This window comes from Semicossyphus pulcher, unplaced genomic scaffold (genome assembly GCF_022749685.1).
Source record: "Semicossyphus pulcher isolate SPU_LCO1_2020_fin unplaced genomic scaffold, fSemPul1.0.p SCAF_16, whole genome shotgun sequence".
In the NCBI taxonomy this organism is placed as follows: Eukaryota; Metazoa; Chordata; class Actinopteri; order Labriformes; family Labridae; genus Semicossyphus; species Semicossyphus pulcher.
In genome coordinates, this window is record NW_027211670.1 from 10,431,482 (window position 1) to 10,451,167 (window position 19,686).

The 19,686-nt window shown below is 43.9% G+C and overlaps 1 protein-coding gene across 1 annotated transcript in view; it reads right to left on the reverse strand.

Moving 5' to 3' along the window:
* bahcc1b (BAH domain and coiled-coil containing 1b) overlaps nucleotides 1-19,686 on the reverse strand; it is a 61,275-nt gene that overhangs the window by 30,089 nt on the left and 11,500 nt on the right. Inside the window, exons 3-4 of the mRNA XM_069664486.1 lie at nucleotides 4,597-4,755; nucleotides 135-245 (exon numbers count right to left, since the gene is read on the reverse strand). Coding sequence (XP_069520587.1) covers nucleotides 135-245; nucleotides 4,597-4,755 — 270 coding nt within the window. The remainder of the gene's footprint in view (nucleotides 1-134; nucleotides 246-4,596; nucleotides 4,756-19,686) is intronic.

The following is a 19,686-nucleotide window of genomic DNA, read 5'->3' on the forward strand; positions in this document are numbered from 1 at the left end:
ACTGTGATACATGGAGAAAAGAAACAGCTTGGAAAACTGGATCCTGAGGTACCAGCTGTTCCTGCTCCTGGGGTGAGTGCTGATGAAGCAGTTTCAAGAATATATCAAGCTTTTTTTCACACACCAACACCTACCTTTTTGAGTTTCATAGAAGCGGTGCTGTCCATAAAGACCGTTGCTATGGTGATCCAGAGGACTCATGGGGAGAAAAGGAGAAGCAAGACTTCCTGAATAGCTGGGGTACCCTGTCAGAGGGGGGGGGGGAGAGAAAGAATTGATGTTTCTCCGCAGCGCTGACATTCAGCAGCCCTCTAAACAAACAGTTTATCTCGACAATCTATCATGAAATGGGGCCATTTTACAAAAACAGAGAGAAAATATGGCCAGTTTGTGCTACTTTCACCATAAATGCGCTTTTGCACAAACACGCCACATGAGTTGACATTATTTACAGTGGACAAAGTGGTGACAAAAACCACAGCCGACAGCTACTGCCAAGTGTTTGCAGCGTTTAACCTGATGGAATTTGCTCTTCTACTAAACACATTTTTCCCAAACCCAAGACAAATAGTATGAAGCATCGCAAACCCCCCTCCTTTAAACACACACACACACACACACACACACACACACACACACACAGAGTCCTCCCAGGAGGTCACTGGGAGGTGAATGGTCGTTTCACTCTGTTCCTCGTCTTCAAGGACATTGAACTGCATCGTGGGATAGAGGAGGTTTCGATGGTTGTGTTGGAGGGGGGTGGATGGATGTTGGGGTGGTTGAGGGTCGATGTGTGTGTGTGTTTGTAGGGTTGTGAGGGGGTGTTACTGTGGGGAAGGCACAGCAAAGCAGGCCCACGCATAAACACACAAGTACACACTATATACGAGGCATACAAGACCACAATATGGGGCCAAAAGGCTTGGATTGTGTGTGTGTGTATGTGTGTGTGTGTGTTCTCCAGCAGCTGGTTTCATGCCCCACAGAGTGTCCTTGCCGGCCCGTTAATTGGCAGCCGTTAAAAGTTTAACGGTGGTGGCCAAAGTAAACAGCACTCCATAAAAACTCATCCTACGCATTCCACAGTCGCACTGCAAAACCACCAACACCCCCTCACTGCTCCCAGCGTGTGTATGTGTGTGTGTGAGAACCAGTGTGTGTGTGTGTGTGTTCATACTGCAACGTAAATGCATGAATGTGTACTCTCTTCTGCGTGTGTGTGACTGAGTGTGTGTGTGATTACTCTGACTGGTTAACAACCAGTGAATCTAAATGGCAACAATTAGCCAAAAGGCTCTATCAGCCATCTAAAGCCAATCCCCCGGGTAATGATGAGTGATAAAACTCATGGGGGAGGGAGGGAGAAGAGGGGAACAATGACTGCAGAGGGACATGTTGGGAGAGTGGGGGAGAAAGGAAAGAAGGTAAGGAAGGGAAGAAGGGATTGAACAAACGATGTAAAGACAGTAAAAGTAAAGAAGACACCAGAAGAACAGGGCTGTCAATATGAAAAGCCCCCAATCTGGTGCTGCTAAGAGGCGTATGGTGAGGGGAGAGGGGAGTGTGTGTTGTGGAGGATGTGTGTGTATTTTGTGAAGGGGGGGGGGGGTTAGGAGATGAAGGAGGAAGTGAAAGGAAGTGGAGAGCTTTGAGATGGATGAGATGAGAGGAAAGAGGCAAAGGGAGGTAAGGAGAGGAGTGAGAGCACATGAGAGGGGACAAAAAACAAGGACAGGTGGGGACGAGGGAGAGCGGGCGAGCGAGAGGAAAAGAGTGTGTGAGTGGGGGGGGGGAGAGAGAGGGGACGAAGGAAGACTTTTGTGTGTGCGTGAGGGAATATGTGCTGCTTTTCAAACAACTGTGCATTTCCTCGTGAATATGTCTCATCTGTGACAATGTGTGTGTGTCTGTACTGTGTGTGTGTGTGTGTGTGTGTATCAGCCAGGTTTTCTTCTCTCTGTTGCTGGCTACGCTCCACTCTCTGGACCGTAGCCAGCTGGCAGACCGCCTACCGGAGCTCCCTGGCTTGAATTCTTAAAAACAATCATTTGTAGTGTGAGTGCGTGTGTGCGTGCGTGTGAGCTTATATGTGTGTGCGTGTGTGCTCAGACATCAAAGCTGAGCCACACAGACGCAAAATCTGTCTGATAGGCGCACACACATCCCTCTACACACTCACATCCATGCTCTCTTTTCACTGCCGCTGCTCTCTCCTGCGTTCACGTAGAAGTCCTGCCCCCGACTCTTTCTATGAATCTGATTTAAGGCAGTCACTCCGGGCGACATTAGCGCTCATTTTCGGGGCTTAACTGTTGCTATTTATCGCTGGATGAGCTGTAAATGAGGCAGTTGTACAAACAAAACTCGTGTCTCCTTTCAAGATTTAAAGCGGCATCAGGAGAGATTTCTGTGTAAAAACACGGTACTTATAAGAATGTGTTATGAGCTTAAATCACAAATTTGTGCCACGGTGGAGAAGTGTCCTCTCTCCACAAATGAGAGGCACAAATTAAATTCTGGTGTGTACACTTGTGCATGAACAGGATGTACAAATTAAAGCTCATAGGATGAAATAAAAACTGTCAAATTAACAGAAGCTTACTTTAGAGCATGTTTGAATCGCCATATTTTGCCTTTCTTGTGCTTTAGGTACAAAATTATTTTTAAGCCTCTAATTAGTGGATTTTTTTTAATTGCACCACATTTTTTGAATCTGCAAAATGTGACAATAATTCAGTTTTTTTTGGGTCAATGGTTAGTGCGAGCACTGCCAGGTAGACCATTTAATCATGCGGTAAAATATGTGCGATGAGCCCCCCCCCCCGCCCCTGACACTGACTCGTGTCCGCAACAGCAGGATGCTGGGACTGGCTCACCTGAAGGGAATGTGCGGGCGTTAGTGATGTTATTGATTACACCTGTGCTTTTTACTGCGATGACATGTCAAAATGCAATGAAGTCAGAGAGCTGGTTAAATAACATTACACAACAGTGAGTAATCTGATTGGACGAGGGGCAATCCAATAGTGCTGATAGAGAGTATAACGGCACTGCAGCTTTTTACTATGTGTATCACTCCGCCTCAGGTGTTCTGTTGATTAACGTTACAGCAGACAATCTTTATCGTGATTGATCAAACTGGTACTTCTGAATCACAGAGGCCAACAGGTTGCACGATGAGTGTAAACATACACGTGCACAAATGTACATAAGACAAAGTAGTTGCTCTGTCAAGTAGCAGAACTTGTTGTGTTGGAGTCAAATGAAGGATAAACAAATATAATAATCTGTCATTGCTTATAATTGTTCAATAATATATGTTACTTTTTGAACTGTATAAAAGTAATATCACACTCGCGGTCGTGCTGTTATACTGAATATCAGCACGTCTGTGATTATCTCTGGTTATAGGTTGCTATGACTGAATCACAGCCGTGCTGATATTCAGTATAACAGCACGACCGCGGGTGTGATGTTGCTTAATTACTTTACAGCGGAAACAAAAAGGCTGACTGGTTTCCATTTCACTCCTCCGACACAACGAGTGCGTTATGGTTTACTCTCACATTTAGTGAAACTGGTGAAACGTGAAATTCTGTTTCTGACCGTTTTCAGTTAGTTGAGAAACACAGCCTGTGGCGGAAGCTGCTTCTGTCTTTTTGGAGGTTATCTCTTTAGACTCATCTTACTGTCAAACAAGAAATCCTCTTACACAGACACACACACACACACACACACACACACACACACACACACACACACACACACAACTACCTGAAAGGGACAGATAACTAAGTCAAGCTCATTCTTTAACCACAAACGGTTAACAGTCGAAAGAGGACATGATGCATGTGGATGCGCACATTTTTGAGTGTGTGTGTGTGTCTGATCAGGAAGGGGGCCGTTGGAGGTCGGTTAGCCCAGAAGGGGCCCTGAGGGTGGGGCTGCGGTCAGGGGGGAGGGGGCTGTGAGGAGGGAGAGGATGGTGGAAATGGGGGTAAGTTTCAGTATGTGTGCATGTGCGTATGTGTGTGTTCGCGCATGTGTGTGTGTAAAGGGGGGTGTAAAAGCTCATGAAACTTAAAACTCGCCCTTAAAAGAGGAAAGGGGGGTGAGAGATGATTGAGTGAATGGAGGGGAGTGATTGTAAGGAGCCTGTAGCATATTGCTGATAACCTCTGTTTATGACTTTTTAAACTGCATGAAGGTGTGTGTGTGTGTGTGTGTGTGTGTGTGTGTGTGTGTGTGTGTGTGTGTGTTTACAGGTTGGAGGAAGAGGAAGGTTTTGGTCGTGCACCAGTTTAAAAAGCGGCGCGCTGCTCGGGATCGAGAGTAGAAAACAACCACAAACACAAAGCCACATGCTCGCAGACATACAGAGGAGTGTGTGTGTGGGTGTGTGGGTGTGTTTCTAAAAGTAGCATCATCTGAGGCGTCACTGCTGCGTGTGTTTGGCCTCAGCTCAGCGTTGGTTGAACCACTTAATGGCTCCATCTCGGTCTAATCCCAAACCAAGACCCGGGATTAACCAGAGTCCCGAGCACTCTGCGCTGCTGCATGTGTGTGTGTGTGTGTGTGTGTGTGTGTGTGTCGTACCTTCATGTGAATGGGGGAACCAGATAGGGGAAGCCCTCGAATGGGGTCCAGCCCTGTAGGAGGGGGAGGAGGGGGAGGCAGCAGGTCCGGAGGGGTGAGCAGGGTGGGAGGGCGGGGACCCCAGACTGCTGGCCAGGAAGGAACCCATGAAGGAAGCACCTGAGTGACACACACAGAGAGAGGGTAGAGGTTAGAGGAGGGGGTCGCGGATACACGCTGCTCTTGTGAGGGGTCTACTGAGGTGCCAGTGAGCAAGCAACACCACAGAAGAAGAAAAAATCAGACATGGTGGATCTGCATGGTTGTAATATTTCATAGTAGAGCTGTAAAAAATGAAATTCCTGCCCTAGAGAAATTAATCCCTTCAAGCTTCATTCACCCTGCAGCTGGAAGTGTCCCAATTCTTATCATACATTCTCCCCACGTGTGACATACATGTCTGAGTTTTTTCTCTTACAATTACAATCAGGGAAAAGATTCAAGTGGAGTCAGACTGATGTGTTACTTGTGTTTGAACGCCTGAATAAGAATACGCCCGACACAGTGGCTGAATGTCGAAGGTTATGTGGAACCAGTTTGAGCTGTAATTCTTCAAATGGCTCTAATAATACAGGACAGATGAGTAAACAGCAGGTTACAAGATATAAAACGGGGATTTGCTATTTGACTTTTTATTCTGTACTACTAGATATTTAGAAAATGTCATCCACACCAAACACCCCTTATTTAAAAAAAGAAGCCAGTCCGATGGTGCCGAGGAGGCTTCAGTAAAAGAGGGCTCCAGCCCAAAAGGCAGGATTGTCCAGCAACATGATTTCATCAATGTATCAAAGACTCAACTGCATATCTGCAAGCGCACATTTGTTGTATTACTCTGCAATAGGGATGGATCATGAATAGTCTTTACACGACAAGTTCATGCGACTACCGAGTCATCTTAAAAACATTTTTCCACTGTTTTTACTGGCTTCTGGTCATAATGGCTGTTGTTCACAAAAGAACAAGAAAGCATTAGCGCCAGGTGCCGGTAAAACAGGTGTGGCGAGGTGAGATTCTCCTTCGAAAATATGAAAGAAAATTAGGTCAAGTGTAAACTTTGAAAGGAAAAACTAGCATCTCATAAGTTTACTTTAACTTACTCATTTTAATCCTTTTAGATCACGTCCTCTGTAATATTGTGCATCTATTTGACAATATAGGCCAAAGAAAATACAGAAAATCCATTTCTTCGTATTCTTATATCAAAAACCGATCATTTTTTCTTCCAGTAAAACTATATTTCACATGTGCTTACGTAAGTTAGCACCAAACAATTTCAACCAATCAATCTGCAACATTTAGCCTCAGAGCACCGAGAACGCTCGGTCAGTTAGCTAGCTACTGCGCTGTGGAGAACGTCTGTCTACGCCCACTTCTCAACGATCAAATCAAATCCCTCCAATGATATGTCCCGCCTGCACGTCCTGTTTCACTCGGAAAAACGTCATGATACGGAAGCTAGATACTCTCGAAATGCCGTTTCAGCTCGACTTAAAGAACTACCGTAAGAGAAATGATCCATGTCTGTTGTATAGGGAAGAAGCACACTTTATTATACCACGTGTTTTATAAGAGTTTTTGAGGGACAACAATTAGTGCCACCTTTGGTGAATTGTAAACCAAGAGACTTTGACATCAAGTTCTTGCTAATCAAACTTATACTTCTTCAGAGAATACATGTTAATGTCACTTACGCTAATCCGTGCATCGAAAGGTTATGTGGATATCCAACCCTTACTTTAGCCAAAAGTCCACAAGGTGTATTTCAGATCTGTCCATCAAGCAATTTGATTGGTTGATTCAAATTTCTGTACCACTACAAATGTCCTGGTACCTGCAACCCAAAAAAGTATTAATCCAATTTAAATGTCTTTCTTTTGCCCTAATTCGAACTTTCTGGGCGGCTGTGGCTCAGTGGTTGGAAGGTCGGAAGGTTGGCGGTTCGATCCCTGACTGCTACAGTCCACTTGTCGAAGTGTCCTTGGGCAAGACACTGAACCCCAAATTGCTCCTTCAGACCTTCAGTGTTTGAATGTGCATAGATCCTGATTCGAGATTGGCATAGTAGCCTTTGCCATCAGTGTGTGTGTGAAAGGGGGAATGTGAGCCTTAAGACTAGAAAAGCACTATATAAGTGCAGCCCATTTACCATTCAATATTACAGACAAAAAAAATAAGAAAGCTGTAAACCCAATATCAAGCCCCCCAAAAGGTGTTAAATCCTCTAAACAGTCAAGTAGACGTAACAACGGGCTGCATGTTTTCTTCATTCTCAGCACAAGAAGTAAAAACTGAGCTCCCCTTCTTAAACTCAGGGCAAGCTCAGATGTTCAATGTCATCCTGAGCGAACACACTCCGTTCGGTTTGGCTCTGCTTGAACGTTTCTACACTTATCAGCGTGCTCTCATTTAGCGCAACAACCCGAACAGTTGTAGGGGAAGGAGGAGACAAATCCACGGGGAGCCAGGTAATTAGTCACTGGATGGAGAGAGAGAGAGAGAGGTGGTGGGCTGAGTCGCTACCCATAAATGCCGCCTCGCATCAGAGACAATTACCACAACCACAACAGTCTGTATTTGACTCACACACACACACATGCGCGCGCGAACACACACATATGTACAGTACCCTCACCTCAACCACGACCCGACGCCCTAACAACCACAACCACAAGTGCCTTCAACTGTCTGCCAATCTGTCTCTGCAGCCGTGTGCATTAACAGACGATCAGACAAAAAAAACTGTGTGTGTGTGTTTACACAGCTGGATCTAAAGCACCAAAAAAAAGAAAGAAAAGATCCTTCCATCTTCTGCTTTTGATATTTTCACTCTCTGCAGTCATAATAAATTTTGAGGAAGTCAGAAAAAAACGATCGTCCAAAGCTTTCCCATCCAGACATTTATTTTCTCTCTTTCGGTATCTGTCTCGTTCTTTCTCTCAATCCTCCTCTCTTGTGCGACGGTGGATCAGTGGCCTTTCAGCCAGTCATAATAAAACACAGCTCATATAAGACTCAGGCTGGTTTCACAAGCCCCCCTGGCTGTGCAGACACACACACACGTCTAATAGACACACACACACACTGCTCACTGTACCTCATCTATCGCAGACAATAGAAGAGACAGTTTTCAGCTGAGCAGCCATGCATTTCTGAAATTACTCCCAGCGTCTTTAAAGTGTCTCAAACAGGCCGTAAAAGTCGACTTATATTAAAGAAGACATTCAAAAAAATTAGCCACACCGATTTCAACCAGAAGTGATATTGATTGGCGAGTTAAGTGATGTAAATACTCAGAATTCCTTGTCGACTTTCTTCCCACAGCTGTCCTTTAATCTCCACCCTTCCCCCCATTTCCCCATCTTTTTTCCATTTACTCATTCCTTTCCTTTTCTCCTCCTTCCTGTCACCTCCTCTCCCTCCCCTTCTCTGTCTGTTTTCTGTTGGCGATTTGAGGAGAAAATCATATTTCGCCCGCTCCCTCTGGCCTGCCGATATGGAAAACCATCTCGGAGGCCAGCCGCTAACGTAAACCTTATTTTCTGTCCCTGAAATTTTTTTTTCGGTTCTCTTCATCTTGTCTTCTTCCTGCCCTCTGTTTCCGCCTTTGTTTTTATCCCGATCCGCACATTCCCTTTCCATCTGTCGCCGCTGCATCCTTTTCGTAGCTTCCCGGAGAAGCAGAAAAAGCAAACACAGAATTACCAACATTTGATGAGATGTTTCAGAGGAGAAGTGAGAGACTAACTCCTCTGTGGGTTTGATTCAAAATCTCACCCCTGACCTGGCTGACATCATGATTATGCAGCTTATTTCTACACATGCATATGTTATTTAGCATCAATAACAGGCTGCTGACGGAGAAAACAGCCCCTCTCTGTCTCCATAGTGGTAATTAAAGTCGAAAATGTGCTCCCATTTTTCCCAGTTGGCATCAGGACTTGGAAAAGTGTGTCAACACACAGGCAGCGAATCCTCCAATGTTGACAATCCAAGGTAATAAAAATCCAAATTATGACTTTCTATTCTCACTAATACAGTCAGCTGTACTTACAGTGAGAGAAATCTGCTTCAGTTTATTCATGATTGACTGTAATGTGATTTGCTGAGGGGAAAATCCACTCAAAAACACTTAAACACTGTTTGATAAAAAAGGGAAAAGGAGCGCTGGAAACGTGCCGCGCTTTTCTGGGCAGGTTTCGCTACTTGGCATATTTTTGGTCTTCTCGTGGATAACGGGGCCAAACATACATTTTGGGATGTCGTCGTGTTTCCAGAGCGGGAGTTTGATAGCAGCAAATCTGGAGATTCAACAGTATAAACGTCAGGATTTTGGTGTCGCAGCTTCAGATTTGAACAGCCGGAGCTTCAGAGACGCCATTTTTTCAGTGAAACAGGCAGGAAGGATGTGAGAGGCGAGAACATGCCTTTAAATAGCTTCCCTTTATAAGACACCTCACAACAGACCAAATGTGTTTTTATTAAGAAAACTATTTTACATGTTAAATAAAATCATGTTTTCAGTATTTTTAAGATTAAATTGTTGCATTTAAATAAAATAAAATGCCTTCAACATGTTAATAAATCATAACCATCGGAGTGGCGTGAGGTCGATTTGTAGAGCAGTCCTTTAGCAGCTCTGCTAAAGGGCACACCTTCATTCTGTTTTCAGTAACATACTCACGGTGCGGACACGCTGCATGCGACCAATTGGCCTACACTCGCTCCCGCCCAGCCTCGCTGGTCACTTGTTGGTGTGAATTGAGGAGTCTTTTCAATCCAAACAGCTCCCAACATTGTATTCTTCACAGTATAACACCGTGTTCTTAAAAAAGGATGAATATGAAATTGCCTGATGCGCCTCGCTAGGTATCCCAGCATGCTTTGAGCAGCGAATCGGCCGCTTGCAATACGCTGAGTGAGTTCGCGTCCAGTGTGTCCACACCGTCACACTCTCCTGTCAATCTTTCGGAAGCATCCGCTTTGAGGACCACGGTACGATTTTTTCATCTGTTAGGTAAGACTGTCAGCATTTTTAAGACGTGGCGGTTCAGCAGTACAATGCAGTGTTGCCGAGGAGGGCAAGGCCGGTCCTGGGGGGCCGGGCTACGCCTGCTGAGAGTGCAGGAGGACAGGGCACAGAGGCCCCCTTCTTGGAGCTCGCAATTTTCCGACATTACACTCTGTGACAACAATTATCTTAAAATTGACATCATTACTCCGCCTCAGTTGTTGGCGAACTACTTTTTAAGCCATTTGTTCCGGACGATCACGGTGTCTCCCCATCTTTCATCCCCCTGGCGCTGTAGTTGTGAGTGACGGCTGACCTCAGTCATGAAGGGTACACTTGTTTACAGCTAAGTGACGCCGTCTACTGTTGTGAACGTATATTGGCCTTCAAAAGTTTGGACCCCGAATATAAGAGATCCCACTTTTTCAGATGTATGTCAAATCTTATATTCAAACTAATACGGTATAACAGAAAGAAGCTTTTTTTCACCAGGAAAACTGTCGCGGTATCGCAGCTGCGAGGTGATTTTATTGAAATAACACCTATAAAGAAGCGGGAGTATTTTAGGATGACATTTTTATTTAACTGCAATGTTTGAAAGTTGGCCCAAATTGTACAAGACACACTTTTTAAGAGTCTACTCACACCTCTGAGACGCGTTTAATTAAGTATGGATCAGTCAGGTCTTTGCGTTCATGTTTAGAAACACTTTCATGCTAAATCTTAAGAGTCTGTTGATAAAAAAAAAAAGTCAAGGTTATTTTCTCATTCTTGGATCATAACAGACGTGCTCTCGGGTTTATTTAATTAATTGATTTATATTATTTGTAGTGCAGGCCAGAATCTGTGTGAAAGAAACAACCCTGCTCCCTCTTTTGTGTGCTTTTCCCAGCAGTGAAACAAAACAGAGACGCGGCAGATAAGAGACCAGAGCATTCCAAGGTTCCTCGCTATTCTGAGGAGAGAAAGGAAGGAGGAGGAGGAGGAGGAAGGAGAAGAAGAGGAGGAGCAGATGTAAAGAATATCACGAGGAGAAGGAAGCGATAAAGTAATGGAGGTGTGTTCTTTGCTGCAGCTCTCTGAATGGACTGCTGCTGATCAATACACACACACAAACACACACACACACACACACACACACACCTGGAAGGATGACGAGTCAAATCGATCCGCATCCGATTGAAGATCAATATCCTCTCGTGTTCCATTGTCACATTTGCCAATTAACAAAAGCCTCTGTCCACACACTGATATACTGAACTCTCTCTCGCACGCACACACATTTTCTCCTGCCGACTCTGCCGCTGGTACAGAGAGAGCCTGACAGTACAGTCTCAGTGTGTGTGTGTGTGTGTGTGCGTGTGTGTGTCAGAGGTTCTGACTCTCGTTAGCTTGGCTGTTACGCTTATTGCCGTACACTTGGCAACCTCTCGTCAGTCCGACCCTTTCATAAGCCTCCAACCACCAAGGGCCCTGGCACTGAGCCTTCAATTTGTGTGTGTGTGTGTGTGTGTGTGTGTGTGTGTGTGTGTGGGTCTGAGTGTGTGTTTTAATGTGTGTATGCCTGTGCGTGTGTGTGTGTGTAGGGGCAGGAGTCAAGCCAGACCTTTCTGATCTGTTTTGACACCACAGAATTGCACAAGTGACAGGGCTACTCAAACAAGGCGGTGGTGGAAGGCGCTTACACACACACACACACACACACACGCACACACAAAGGTCCGTAAAAGCATTATGGCACAGGGGACACAAACACATTGAAAGTGTGAGTAAGCGCCCGAGCGGTGCTTACAAAGAAAACGTTCAGGGGGGAGAAAAGGAGTTCTTTTGCTCGACTAGATCCAGATAGCATTTTCCTTCTGCTCTATCTTATTATTCATCAATTGACTCATTCATGTTAGAGAGAGCAGGGTGTGCGAGCAAAGCATGGCATGTCGCCTGGGATGAGCGGCTGCACTGAATCACATTACGGCGGGAAGAAGAGAGAGGACGGAGGACGAGAAAGAGAGAAAGAGTGGAGGGGAAAAATGAGATGAAAGAGCTACAAATGAGAGATTTCCCTGTGAGGCGCATAAATCAGCCGACTATGAACAGCACAGCTCAAAGCCTGACTCCCAGGCTGCGGACACACACACACACACACACGCACACACACACACACACACACACACACACACACACACACACACACACACACACACACACACACACACACAATTTCTACTACCATCCCTCTGCACGCACAAAGCTACTGTATTTACATCCAATCTCACTGTGTGCGTTTAAACCATCAAAACACAGTGCACGCTTCTTTCAAAATAAAAGCACGCAAAACAATCGTACATTGCACCTTGTGTCACCCCGAGCCGGAAAAAAAATCCGTCTTCCGTCAGCGAACGTGGCCCAGAAATTTCTCCAGTAAACTCCCGAGTGAAAAGGAAAATGTTCCTGCGTCCGACCACAGACTTTTTGGACACCACACACCCACCCACCCACGGCAGCAGGAAGGACCATATATGGTCGGGGAGAGCAGAAACTCACAACACATGCAGGATTCTTAGGAAGCGGGAAGGAGGGGGGCTTTCCGAGTAAGTTTTTCCATGTTTCACCAAAGAAAACAGGAGGAATTTTGGGGGAAAGGGGTCAGACATGAGACACACATGCTACGTGCACACACACTCAGGATAATTAAAAGCATAAGGTTGCTGATATTTCAGGAAAGCCTGCGGTGAGTCTGTAATGCAATTCAGTGTAGCTTGTCTGTGTGTGTAGGGATGTGTGTGTGTGATGTAAGTGTATGAAGACGAACAGGTAGACGTGTCTTACTTCATAAACATTCACTACTTTATAGTTACAAATTACACTCTCCAATACATTAACACACGTCCCTATTAAACACATGTTCTTCAGTGCTGCATTCAATGACTCTTTTACTTATTAACATTTATTCCTGATCATGACTCAAGACCCTGACAGTAAACGTTAACAATGTGTGCAGACCGTGTGATGCAATGCTTCGATATTTGGCCCAATTTAATGTAGTTTAAGACGAGAGATGAGGCATTTAGTTTAAATTAAATTGACTTTTAATCAGAATCAGCTCTTGACTTGATGTGCACTGAAAGTTTTAAGCTTAAAAATCTAATAAGATGTGGGTTTTTTATTGTTTTTTACCAGCCATAAGTACTCATATAAAAACAAGGTTGCAATACAAACAATCCAAGGAAGAACTTAAGTTCAACTTTATTTCTGTAGCTTGATTTTCAGAAGCCCTTTTTACATTTCTCCACAGCGCCATAACGAAGCTCCGCCCTCACTACGCCTTTGCCATTTTACATTGGACCAAGCAGTGCTGGTGTAAGGCCGCCCCAGTGTGTGTTTTTACACAGCATTCCGGCGTTGTGGAAGCAAAACGTAGGTACGAGGTATAAACAAGCACACACATACATACACACACACAATGCTGTTACGTCCTGCCGTCTTCGCCGTTTACACTGACGCTCTGTTACTACCTCCGATGCCGGCTCAGAGGCAGGGCGACTTCGCCCCACCGTACTGCCTCTGTGCGTTGTACATGGAAGACGAAACGTTACAGAGACGTAAAAATCCTGACTTGAACTGGCAGTGTAAAATAGGCTGATGTTAACAAGAGGGTTTAACAGCATGACTAGACCAGCAACTTAAAGTTGAAGAAAGCTAAATGTTAAGCTAAGCTAAGCAGTTGTCTGCAGTCCAAAGCAAAGGTTTGTAATTTTAAATCCAATGTTCCTCCAAAGAAGAGAAAATCAATACTTTTATATTAACAATAGACCACATACGAGCTTAAACATGAAAGAGGTCGCTTAAAGTGACTAAGCTGTGAAGCTCTTAGCTCTACGAAGCGTTTTAGCATTTCTTTTGATTCTTGTATGAAAGTTTACATGTTTGTTTCGGTCTCTGTTCTCTTGTAGAGACGTTTTTGAGCTGAGAAGCTCCCCAGCAGGATAAATGCTTAAAAAGGACTGTACTCTACCTCAGCACCAAACAGCTTACAGACACAGTTATGTCACGTTTACCACATTTAGCATAGATAGATAGAACATCTACCACAGCAGTTGGTGGAGACAAAAATTGGAGCGTAAACAAACGTGTGAATGAAGCTAATATAAAGGTGTAGCCTAGATACACAACAGTTTGATAGCAAGAACACTTTATCAACCTAAAGGTGATAATACATCAGTGATGTGTTCACACTTTGCTGACACTGCCTCAAAAAAACAGCGATAACATCTGTAGATAGAAAATGTGGTAGGTATTAGCTAACGCAAGCTAGCTAGAGATTATGCTTTGCTTTCAAGACGTCTTGTTTATGTAGAAAATGAGGAGAAACAAAAGTAAAATAAGCCATGTAGTATTTAAACTTAACTTATATTATAGACTAAGTTTAGAAACATCAAAGCTCTTCATGTTTTTTCCATGAAGGTTTGTGATTGCGGCTTCAGATTTGCAGCTTCAGCTAAAGTTAGCTCACACTCCAGTGGAAACAAACACACCTACGCAGCAGCAAAGCAGCGGGGCGGTTTCTGCAAAGAGGACGACATCCTTTAACCTGACTCCTCACACAGTGGTATCCATGTCAGCAACCTCCAGCATCGAACCTGCTGAAGTGTCCTTGAGCAAGACACTGAACGCCACCAGCTCTGCTAGTGCTAACGTTACTGACCTTCAGTCTGATCTGTGTCTCCACATTCCCAACATTTTATTACAGAAAGCTGCTTACAAGCATCCACAGCGCTTCCTTCAATCCCACACCGCGCAGAGTCACATCTCAGTGTGACTGGAGCAGGATGTGTGTGTGTGTGTGCGTCTGTGTATAACTGTGTGTGTGTTCAGCCACGCCGCTGCGTATCACCCTCCATCATCGTGAGCTGAGGGGTTGTGGTTCCTAGAGAAGCACTTTACTTAAATTAGACCCTCAACGGCTCGACATGCAGGTGTCAGCGTGTGTAAATGTGCGTGTGCGTACTGCATGTGTGCGTGTGTGGGCGTCAGACAGTCAGTGTGTGCCTGTGTGTGTGTGAGGTGGAAGAGACTGAACAAGAGAGAAGAGCGGGATCAGCAGACAGCGAACACGAGAGAGAGAGAGAGCGGAGGAGGAGAGAGGGAGCAACAACAGAGGGAGGGGGGAGAGAGAGAGAAAGCAGGTGAGAATAACCCAGTGTGACCTTATTTCAGCGTGGCTTTTCCATCCTTTATATTCCCTCATTGCTGTAATATTTACACAGGAATAAAAGATTATTGCAGAGATCCACAGAGAGGAAATAAAGAGGAGGAAGAGGGGGGAGAGAAGGAAAATAAACCAAATAAAGAATGGGCTGAAGGAGTGGGAAATAAAGGTTTCAGGGCTGCAACAAGCAATTATTTTCTCTATAAATCTACTTATTATTTTCTCAATTATTCAGCTAATGATTTAAAAATGAAACGTCAAAAAAGAAGTGAAAAAATGCCAATCAAAATATGTCAGAGCCCAAGGTGATGTCTTCAGATTTGATGCTTTTTCCAGCTGACACTGCAAACATAGTTTATTGACAGTAATATAAAAAGAATAAAGGCAGCAAATACTGAAATAATTGAGGAGATGGAACCTGCAAGGTTGTGGTATTTTCGCTTTAGAAAAATGGTGGGAATTTTTAAATAATTATCAAAATAAATAGTTAATTGTTGAAGTTTGGGCCGCTGGTTTAGCTCAGTTGGTAGAGCGGGCGTCCCATAAACAGAGCCTACAGTCCTCGTCGTGATGATCGCAGGTTCAACACCTGTGATCATTTGGTGCATGTCGTCCCCTGCTCTCTTCTCCCAACGTTTCCTTTTCACTATTGACTTGATGTGTCATATACTACATAATATACATAATATACTGTAATATAACATAGTGTATTTAATTGGCACTTCTCTATTGCACCTTATATTATATACTATATCATATACTTTGTACCTCATATACTGTATTATCTAATACAGCTAAAATGTTGCTGCTATTACCCAAACCATGCCACTTGAACTTGTCACTTACTCCTACTTGTATAACGGTTGTCGATTCTTATTCTTATTTTTATATTGTATTTACTTACTTGCTATTTTGTCTTTGTGCTGCTGCAACACCCCAATTTCCCCTCTGGGATCAATAAAGGATTATCTTATCCGTCTATCTTCAGCTGTTCTATCAAATAAAGGCAAAAGCCAAAAATAACAATAATATAATCATTGTTTGAGTTCTACCTTTAATAAAGAGGGAATATGATCAAATGAGCTAAAAAAAACACATTTTAAACAAACTTGTGAGTCCAATGTAAACCACGTTGCTGTGTTTATCCTCCTTTTTTACGTAGTGTGGCGACTGTAACTCAGGATGTGCTGTATTTTTTGGTTTGTTTTAAGGTGGGGGGGTGGAAGGTTGTTGGGTTGTTTTTTATTATATTGTTGGCTGACCGCCGGGGTCAGCCCTACACATGGGTCTGCATGTGACTGAGTGACGGTAGTTTAACAGAGAGAGAGTTGCCACATTGCAATGGCGGATTATGGAGCATATTGGACCTTCACTGACGCGACTCTCTGTCTATACGGCTCTGGATACTTTGTTCGGGGAATAGGCGGGGCTGCTCCTCCGCTGTCCTCGCCTACGTCCGCAGCGCCCACCTGCTTTCAAACACGTTGTCATCGGCCTCTTAAGGACAGTCCTTGTGACACATTGCCCACAAAAGCACACATTGACCTGATGCGGTCATCCACATACGAGGTTTTCACCTAGTCTTGTTGTATATTTCTATTATTATATCTGAAGTGAACTGGGGAAAAAGGCGTTTAAGTTTGCTGCTCCTTTGACGTGGAACGAACGGAGCTTGTCTCATTGGTGATGTTGTATAATTTGGCTGCAGGCACATCTGGCTGTAGATGTTGGGCTTGATATATTTATGATTGTGGTCAATTTACACCACAAGTTTGGCTGGTTTTACTTGTTATTTCATGTCTTTCATTGTATTATAGTCATATATCTTGTAATATCTTTGTATGTGTGGCTGCTCATTGTTGGTCAGGAACTTTGTTAAAGCTCCTGTGACGACTGAAATTAATTCTGATGACTCTATATGAGCTACAAAAGCAAACCAGACCATCAGCGACAAGATTGATTATTTCTATATAGTTATTCTTAATGCCTGAAACCGCTGGCGGGGGGGTAGGTGTCAAACCAAGCGATTAACTGCACGCTGCCTTTCTTTACATTTTCCAGGGCAAAAATGTAAAGTGAATGATACAGAAAGCAGGATGAGATTTTGACTTTTAACACTTAAGCATGTACAGGTACGGCTTTGTCCACAGGGGGCGCCAAAATCAACACAAACCAAAAGTTCCTCACAGGAGCTTTAATGGGCTGCTGCCTGTCTTAACCATGGCACTCTTGATAAAGAGATTTTTAATCTCAAGAGAGTTTTTTTTCCCTTGTTTTTTTTGTTTTTTGAAGTTATACATAGATTTAAAAAAGAGAGAGAGAGGAAACAGTGAAACAGTGCATTAGCCATTGAGACAAACAGGCTGTGACACATTTACATTACACATAAAATCTGCATATTAATATCATGATAATGAGCCAATACCGAGAAAAGACTACTTGGTTAGTGCTGTAAACTACAAACTTAAATTTGTAAGTGAACGCACCATTTACAGAGAATATTACACAAAGCGAGCTTCATATTGTTCGTGCATAAATAACCAGAAAAATTAGGTTAAACATCCTGATTTACTTAACAGCTGTTTCTACTGCACAGCGTGTATGCATGTCATGTTATATTTAATGTTGTGATCATGTTTCATATTTAGTTATAGTCTTAATAATTCAGCTTTAGCAATAACATCCATGCAACTAAAGATTATCTGATTTAAGACAAACAGTAAAAATAAAAAGCTACAACGCAAACAAGAACAACACTAAGACGTTCTAATGAAGTAAGACGCACACACACGTGCAAAAGCCGAGAGAAGTGCACACACACACTCACACACACACACAACACGTCCCTATATTATGCATGCACACATGCTTCCAAACATTACAAAAACACACATCAAAACAAGCGGGGAAAGACAGTAGGCGGTTATTAAAGAGACAAAAGTAGAGAAGAAGAAGAAGACACTTTAGCAGCAATCAAAGAAGAAGAGAAGAAGAGAGAGGAAGTAAAGAGACGTATGCAAAGAAAAATAAAGGGAGAGTTTGCTTCTAATCAGCCTGGATCCAAAAATTTAGAGGCACACACACAGAGGCACGAGCAGTCCCGGTAGGATTAGGACCTCGGAGCATGTGTGTGTGTGTGTGTGTGTGTGTGGTGTGCACGTCCCACGAGACTGATTAGCCATGAATGACTGATGACGGATCTTTGTTGTTTTTTTTTTTTTGTTTTTTTTCCCCCCTCTCTCTCTCTCTCTCTCGTGCTCCTTCCTTGTTTTTTTTCCTCTCGGCTCGGGCAAGAGCATGGGAGGGGATACTTACACACACACACACACACACACACATACATACAAAGCTGCACACAGCTCCATGTATATTCAACGAAGGCTCCTGAATATACTTAATGCTTTCATGTGTGTCACTGTGTAACGATCCATGCTGTTCCACACAGCTGCTTCACTCTCTCTCTTCCCCCCTGTCTCGCGCGCACACACACACACACACACACACACACACTGATATTAACCTATATCCTATTTAAGAGCACTTTAGCCGTCTTTCACACCAAATACTCCATCAGCTCCATCAGTACGACAGCAGCAGACGCCTCAAAAGGCCGAGGCTTCAGTAGGCCGTCCGACCACTCCACCTTCTTTAACCTCACCTCCACATGAACCTACGTCGCCCCTCCATCCATCTGAGCCCCTGACAGCAAAACAAACTGGACATAGACCCGCCTGAATGGACTCCATTACAATATGAATGAGCCAAACAGAGCTGAAATGAATCGAATAGAGAAGCGAAAAACACAACAGAAGAGAAGAAAAAAAAGAGAGCCGAACGAGTCAGCTCGAGTGACGATGACTCAGGCGTGAATGTGACCCAGAGGTGTGTCTCAGGTGTCGGGTGCAGCGGCGATAAGGGTGGTTCTACGGTGTGTTTTTTTTGCAAGGGGTGCAGACCTGTGGATGTGGCGAGACTGTGACATCATGTCTAACCCCCCCCTTTCTGCAACGTGATGTCACCTCTCTGTCACGTCGCGTAAACAGGGGACCGCCTTGACCCCTCGGAAGAAGCGGAGCCATAAAATAGCAGGAAATATAGCGCCTGCAAACACACACACACACACATTTGTGCACACAAAAATCCCCTGCTTTCCTTTCACACATCTTGCTCTGCCTCGTGTACTTGTCTCATAGATTCCAGCAACAGAAGGCACGTCTTCACAAAAAACACCTTACATTCAATCCTTAAGCGAACACACATTTGTGCACACACACACACACACAGCAAAAACCCCCTGCTTTCTTTTCACATTGCTTGTCTCTTCATCATGCAGTTGACTCATGACTCCCAGCTACCATAGAAACATATTCATCAAAACACCCTATATTAAATCCTTAAATTAACACACTAACAAACGGACACACACACACACAAATGTGTGCACAGACGTTCCTTTCTCTTCACATATCGTGTGTCTTTTACGTGCATGTGTGTCATAATTACAGCCACATATTCACATGTAACACCTCATAGAGGATCCTTAAATGATTGCACACAAACACACGTTGGTGCGCCGCAAATTTCTGCTTTCTTTTCAAATTTCTTATGACATGCAACTGTATTACGATTTCCAAACCACTGCAGCCACATACACACACAAAACACCTTACATTGAATCCTTAAATGAACACACACACACATTCATGCACCCGAAAATACCTGCGTTTTTATGCATTTGTGTCGTGAATTCAGCCACAGTCGCCCTTATGAACACACACGCACACACATTCCTGCTTTTTTTTTTGTGTGTGTGTTTTACGTGCATTTGTATGAT